This window comes from Alexandromys fortis, unplaced genomic scaffold, assembly GCF_014885135.2.
Source record: "Alexandromys fortis isolate MF-2015 unplaced genomic scaffold, M_Fortis_MF-2015_v1.1 scaffold_401, whole genome shotgun sequence".
Taxonomy (NCBI): Eukaryota; Metazoa; Chordata; class Mammalia; order Rodentia; family Cricetidae; genus Alexandromys; species Alexandromys fortis.
Genome location: NW_026068282.1, coordinates 223,766 through 231,052, shown reverse-complemented (window position 1 = coordinate 231,052; position 7,287 = coordinate 223,766). Strand labels below are relative to the sequence as shown.

At 38.4% G+C, this 7,287-nt stretch overlaps 1 protein-coding gene across 3 annotated transcripts; it reads right to left on the bottom strand.

The window, feature by feature from the left end:
- Positions 1-263: 263 nt before the first annotated feature.
- Positions 264-1,650, bottom strand: LOC126494778 (heterogeneous nuclear ribonucleoproteins A2/B1). 3 transcript variants are annotated; one of them, XM_050132190.1, is made up of 4 exons: positions 1,304-1,650; positions 1,118-1,272; positions 750-995; positions 275-629 (listed from the first exon to the last, which is right to left on the bottom strand). In XM_050132190.1, exons 1-4 carry the CDS (start codon positions 1,621-1,623, stop codon positions 445-447), a joined length of 906 nt encoding a protein of 301 aa, XP_049988147.1. In that variant the 5' UTR covers positions 1,624-1,650; the 3' UTR covers positions 275-444. The 3 variants fall into 3 exon arrangements, with proteins under 3 accessions (XP_049988146.1, XP_049988147.1, XP_049988145.1); XM_050132189.1 differs by having other exon boundaries at positions 264-995; positions 1,118-1,249; positions 1,281-1,650; XM_050132188.1 differs by having other exon boundaries at positions 276-995.
- Positions 1,651-7,287: the final 5,637 nt, after the last annotated feature.

Sequence of the window (7,287 nt, the reverse complement as noted above, 5' to 3'; positions counted from 1 at the left end):
ACTTAAAATTTTAAAAGGAAAAACATTATGTCTTATTACACCATGATCCTGGCTAATAGCTTTTCAAAACTTTTGAGAAAAATCTTAAAAAAGGTTTCACGTGTCACCTGAAACTTACAAATTTAACATTATCAAAGAAGGAATGCTTCTACACTCTTACAAAGACCACTAGAAAGAAACAATTAAAACGCTAAGAAACTGTCTCAAAGGCATTTTTTACAATCCTTCCTCCACAGTAAGGTAACGTTATTAAATAATCCAATCCATTCACAAAATGGCTCTCTGCATCTGCTCTGGTGTCTTCTGCCAGATCACTGCATATTTATGCATGACTGAGATAAGAGTTTCCTTAACATTGTTATTTCGACAACCTGAAACTGTTCTGTTACCTCTGGGCTCTCATCCTCTCCTATTTATACAGTGAAGCCCATGGTAAGAAGAAACTCAGTATCGGCTCCTCCCACCATAGCCCCCACGTCCTCCACTTCCTCCAGGACCATAGTTTCCTCCACCATATGGTCCTCCCATGTTCCTGCTACCACCAAAGTTTCCACTCTTCATTGGGCCATAGTTAGAAGGTTGCTGGTTATAATTTCCGAAATCATTGTAATTTCCACTTCCATAATTTCCTCCTCCATAGTTGTCATAACCACCTCCGTAGCCCCCACCCTGGTTGCCATATCCAGGTCCTCCACCACCATATCCTCCTCTTCCTCCTCCATAACCAGGGCTACCTCCAAAATTGCCACCTCCAGGTCCTCCTCCATACCCACTATAGCCATCTCCAAATCCTCGTCCACTTCCATATCCATCAGATCCCCCCCTAAAGTTGCTTCCTGGTCCTGGTCCAAAATTGCCACCAGCACCACGAGAATCTCCAAATCCGAAGTTTCCTCCTCTTCCACTCCTGGAACTTTGGACTTCTTGCATTTCTTGTCTAGACAATGCCTTTCTAACTTCTGCATTATGGCCATTGATGGTGTGGTATTTTTGCACTGAAACAAAAAAAAAATTGTCAATACATTCTAATAGGAAACAATTCTGAATGTTTTACAAGCTATTGATATACCCAACATTTTATATATACAAACCACACCTCTTGTGCCTGGACACTTACATACAATTTTATCCACAGGATCATGGTCATCAAAAGTAACAAATCCAAAGCCTCTTTTCTTTCCAGACTGCCTATCAGTAATAATTTCAATAGTATCAATTTTCCCATATTCTTCAAAGTAATCTCTAAGGTGGTGTTCCTCAGTATATTCTTTTTTTTTATTTTTTTTCCTCAGTATATTCTTTAATTCCACCAACAAACAGCTTCTTCACAGTCACATGGGCTCCTGGTTTTCCAGACTCCTCTCTTGCTACAGCACGTTTTGGTTCAACTACCCTGCCATCAATGGAATGAGGCCTTGCAGCCATGGCAGCATCAACCTCAGCCATGGACGAGAAAGTGACAAAACCAAATCCTCTTGATCTTTTGCTTGCAGGATCTCTCATAACCACACAATCTGTGAGCTTTCCCCATTGCTCGTAGTAGTTTCTCAAACTTTCTTCTGTGGTTTCAAAGCTTAAGCCACCAATAAAGAGTTTGCGGAACTGTTCCTTTTCTCTCTCCATCGCGGACTCAGTCGCTTCAGCCCCATTCCCCGAGCTTGAGTAATCTGTGATATAAACCCAAATCAAACTTCCTTCTTTATTTGGCGTTGCTCATCACTTCCTTGCTGACTTGAGTCAGGAAGTAAGGTGGTGGGGTACCATACCTGTGGTGTATTCATATTGCTGGCAAGGTATCATCCTGAAGCACAGAAAGCTTCTTAACGGATGCAGAAATGCAATAGTGATAAGAGATTAGGGACATGCCAGCAGCTTGTATGTACTCAAGCATATTATGTATTTATGTTTGGAATTAGGTTTCTTTCAAACCCTTTTTGCTTTTCTCTCTTTGGCTTTGCCAACTGAATGAGTGAGGGATTCTGCCTCCTCTGTTATGGCTTCTCCTAAGGGAAATGGATGGCACACATGCATTTTTATATAAATAGGCCGATTTTCTGTCTCTTTAAACCTCCATTTTGTGTACTGAAGCAAAAATAAAAGAAAGATACAGTTGATTAGGCCAATCCCTTCAGTATGTGGTATTGACCAAAATCCACCGTCTGTGATTGCTTTCATGCTTGTTTTCATTAATATACATAGTGCTTACTAAAAGGTAACAATACTATGCAATCATTAGACTTTAATTTTGTAACAGTCATAAATGTGTCATATGTAATTTAATTCTCATAATAAGACTATGGAGTTGGTACAGTTGTTCCTATTTTATGAAAATGAGGAAGTAGCTTCAGAGACTTGAAGTGACTTGCTTAAGGCATGCCATCAGTTTGAGAACTTGAAATTTATCATGATTTAATATTTTTTTAATTTTTCATTGTTTATTGTTAGTGGTTAAGAGAGAAATAGGAGAGAGAGAGCTGAGAGCACGCAGTGTTAGAAGCCCACAGCATATATGTGGAGGACAAAGCATGACTCAGGTCACCAGGTTTGCATACTATTACCCACTGAGCCATCCCATCGGCCCTGCAACCGAAATTTTACTACAGATATCTTAGCTATAAATTCCATGTTCTTAAACAGATGAGGTCAATATTTCCTATAAAAGGGCCAGATACTAAATGTTTTATACTTTATAAGCCATATAGTCTCTGTTACAATTGGCTGTGTCCCAATAATCCTTATAAACGAAATCAGTGGCTGGTGGGTTATAGGTTGCAGATTATAGTTTGTCAAACTCTACTCCTAACCACTGTGAAATATTGCCATATTGTTAGGGATTGGGGATTCACAAGTAGGGTATAGCCAAGATGTTTTCCTTATTTTCTTAGAGGCGATGTATCAAAGTTTCACTCTTTACAAGTCAAAAGAATGTTGAGAATGGTATTCATATGCAAAATGGCATTCGTGTGATTGGGGAGAGAAAGGAAACTCAGAGTTAGATGGGAAAGAATGAAAGGGAAGGAAAGGAAAAGTAGAGGTGGTTGATATGGGAGGAATTGGGGGAGGGGTGAATATATTTAAAACACAGTGTATGAAATTTTCAAAGAAAAAAGATATTGTTTAAATATATAATGATTTTAATTCCAATTATGAAAACAATCTATATTAGCTAATTTTATATCCTGTAAGTGCTTTCAAGTGAGAGGCTTTCCTGAGTATCTGCTTTGGTCTTTTGTTGATCTTGGTTTTGCCGAAGTGTGCCTGATCCCAAAGCTGTGTTTCTTTGAAGCAGTTTTTATAACTTCCTTTGGACTTTTCTACTAGCCCTCAACTTCATATATGAATTAATTCACTTATGGTATTGGAAAAAATTGTTCTCTACCAAAAATGTTTCTATCTATATCAATACTATATGTATATAAGTACATGGGCAAACACGGGGCTGCCTGTGGACAAATGGGTATTCATTTGTGTGTGATTGTATGTATGATTGCATGGGAAGTATACACGTATACATTTGGTATATCTGTTATAAAAATCTATGTTTCTATAAGAATATATATTAAGGGTTAAATGTGATTATAAGTCACAGATATAGATATTGTTTTGAATTTTTCTATGAAAGCAATGAATTTTTCAATTTTTCTTAATATTTATACTACTCAAAATCAGCACAAATTAAAATCAGGAAAACAAGCTTATTGGATTTTGACTTGGATGAGAAAAGCCACTCTGTTGGTTAGAATCTAGGAATAGGAGAACAGAGGCTGTTCAGGGACCAACATTTAACAAATATGACACTTAGCCATTTGGGGTTATTTTGCAGCACGGCCTTATCCAACTGTGAGATTGAATCTGCGTTCTTTAAAAAGATTTCCTCCTCTAGCCATACTGATGCTACTTTTTGTCAGAGGGTACAAAAGAGGAATGAGAAGAAGAAAAGGTCCGTGCTTCCTAGTTCCAGCATGTTCCATGGGACAATTAGCTTCCGTAGTGTTCAGCTTCTGTACTATGGGTGGTTAGCTTCTAGACAAAAGCTTCCTCTGGCCACACCTCTCTTAGGTGGTTTTGTGATTAGTTACTACAAAATGTCCCAACCCTTGAAGTCCAGCAAGAGTAGGCTTCTGGGAATGTTCAAAGTGGTTTTCTGGCAAGTTTTCTGAGTAGTCAAGCAAAGTAAATGTTTGTCTACCCAGTTAGCCATAGCTTTACCTTTTCCATCAGTGTCTGGATCTCAGTGTTGGTGCTGTGAGGTATAGATCCAAAAGTAGAGGTAGAGAAATTCCCCCTTTCACTATATCTCAGCCATAAGGATAGTGTGTGTGTGTGTGTGTGTGTGTGTGTGTGTGTGTGTGTGTGTGTGTGTTTAAAATTACTGGGTCAATTGTTTCTCCTAATTAGACCCAGACTGATACTGATAACCTGGCTGTCTAGGTGTACCCAACAGAGAGGTCCCTTCTTTGGCCATCAAAGCAAGGAAACAACAATGGGAAGATCTATGTATATCTTTCTAACAGGTGTGGAAGTGCTGGATCAAAAGTGGGTGCATAATCTAGGAATAAGTATCACTGTTCTTTTCTTAGTGGCTATGATAAACTGTTTCCCTGAATCAATCAAGCTTCCCTTTCATAAAATGGGAACAAAAGAACCGATCCAGCAGTGGTTTCCGTAGTAATTAAGAACTGTGAGTATAAAGTTTCTGTATTAGGCTAAGGATGAGGTACATGCTTCTAATCTAAACATTTGGAGTACCATGAGTTTTTCCAAGCCAAGCTATTTAGCAAGATCTTATGTATCAAACATAGATCCTAATATGATATTGTATATGTAATTAAATAATAGTACACAATAATTCACAGCGATACAGCCTGATATTAGAAATAATAAGAATAGTCAATATGTACAGAACACTACCCTTTAATAGGTGCAAAGAGAACATGGAGAAGCTAGAGTTTCTCTTTCATTTCAGAAATAGCCACTTCAGCAACCTGTGAGGTGAGGAAGAGTCAGGATGAAGTACAGGCAGAGGTGATGAAAGCAGCATGGGCCCTGGTAAGTCCTGACAACTCACTGGGCTGATAGGTGAAAGGGAATAGACTTAACTAGGAATGGCCGCATCTGAAAACTCATAGCATAATGACCATATAATGCTGACAATTCCGCCTCCCATTGTTCTGTGTGAGCAGACTAACTCTAATTCAACTCTAATTCAGATTGCCTTCACTCTTAAGGACATCCAAGAGCACTCATTTGTTACTCGCACATGAGAAGGTGTGTATGTTGGGAGAATGGTATCTAAGTTGTATTTCTGCCGTGACTGACTCCTCATGAGTAAAACAAAATGTGCCTATTACTTGATTTCCCAGTCTTGTCAAAAAAAAAAAAACTACACATATTCTAGTTTCTGCCTGATTTCCCATGTACTGGCTAAGGCTCTGCTGTGTCACAGCCGCCTCTCAGCTGCGCCTATCAACTGACATTCATCAGTGGGGAAAGAGCTGCAATGCAGGTTGCTTCTGTGGTTGCAGTTCTGGGAATTACCATGATCGGGCCTAACTACATAGTTTCTCCCTAGGTGTCTTAGCCTTCTGTAGAAGTAGAAGAGTGTGGTTTGAATTAAGTTACTCAAGACTCTTGTTAACATTTACCGGACACCTGATCTGGTTAAGAGCATGTGAAAGATATAAACACGATCTCATTTTAATCATCACAAAACTAGGAGGCACATCTGGTCTTCTGGTTTAAGAGATAAGACAATTGAGGCTCATTCTGAGTTACTTATTCATGGTCACACAACTAATACATGGCCTTTACTCACTAGGTGAAGTTTTTTGAATATCTAAGGTGGCCCTGGTACTATTCTAAGAGGTAGGTATATAGCAAGAAACCAAAATATCTCTGCCCTGGTAGAGCTCACCTTTCTAATGGAAAGAGACAAATGATTACAATTTAAGTAACACTATATAGCAATAATTGTTGAGTAAATATATAAAGCAGAAAAATTGAGCAGAGAGTATATATATTTGATTGTAATTGAGATAGGATGGTCGGAAATGGCCTTATTGAGAAGGTATTTGAGATGAGTTCCGAAAGATACATGAAAATATGCACATAGAATATTCCAGGGATTAGAAATTATAATAGCCCACATTCAACAATATATTGGATGTGTTAAATGAAGAACAAAAGAGTTAGCAAAATGAAAGGAGTGAGGAGATACGAAAGCAAAGAAAAAAGGCAGTGAGACTCCAATGCATAGAACCTGTAGCTACAATAGGAGTTTGCCCTTTTTTTTGTCTTTTTTAGAGAGATAGAAGGAGAGGAAAGCTTGTCTTTGGGTGAGGAGGAAAGTGAGGAGGATCTGAGAGAGGTTGGGGAAGGCGAAAGAATATGATCACAATATATTGTATGAAGTAGTAATTAAAAAATTAAAGAAAACTTAAAAATAAAATGGTAAAGAAATTATATAATTATTTTTTTAAAAAGAGGGTAGGGAAAACTGTTATGTTGTGAATAAACTGTTGTTAAAGGAGTTATCACAAAGAGAAAGTGATGTGGGAGTGATTTCTTATTAGTAAAGAAACTGCCTAGGCCCATTTGATAGGCCAACCCTTAGGTAGGCTGAGAAAACAGAACAGAATGCTGAGAGAAAGAAGCCAAGTCAGGCAGTTGCCATAATTCTCCCACTCTAGACAGCCGCAGGTTAAGATCTTCCCTGGTAAGCCAGCTCGTGGGCTACACAGAATATTAGAAATGGGTTAGGTCAATATGTAAGGGCTAGTCAATAAGAGGCTGGAACTAATGGGTCAGGCAGTGTTTAAAGGAATACAGTTTCCGTGTAATTATTTCGGGTATAAAGCTAGCCGGGTGGCAGGAAGCAGCCCGCTGCTCCTTATTACTACAAGAAAGGATCTTTTAAATAATTTCTTCATGAAAGATCTATTTGACAAGAACTTTAAGTCTTTGAAGAAAGAAATAGAAGAGGACACCAGAAAATGGAAGGACCTCCCTTGCTCTTGGATTGGGAGGATCAACATAGTAAAAATGGCAATTCTACCAAAAGCAATCTATAGATTCAATGCAATCCCCATCAGAATTCTTCACAGATCTGGAGAAGACAATAATCAACTTTATATGGAAAAACAAAAAACCCAGGATAGCCAAAACAATCTTATACAATAAAGGAACGTCTGGAGGCATTACCATCCCTGACTTCAAACTCTATTACAGAGCTACAGTATTGAAAACAGCTTGGTATTGGCATAAAAACAGAGAAGTCGACCAATGGAA

Bases quoted from the DNA above. Each gene is read 5' to 3' on its own strand.
- LOC126494778 (XM_050132189.1), bottom strand. From the start codon at position 1,623: ATGGAGAGAGAAAAGGAACAGTTCCGCAAACTCTTTATTGGTGGCTTA. The intron at 1,250-1,280 runs AATAAAAAAAAA...CTGAGGAACACC, and splicing joins AGAATATACTGAGGAAAAAA to ACCTTAGAGATTACTTTGAA. The intron at 996-1,117 runs GTAAGTGTCCAG...TTTTTGTTTCAG, and splicing joins TCCTGTGGATAAAATTGTAT to TGCAAAAATACCACACCATC.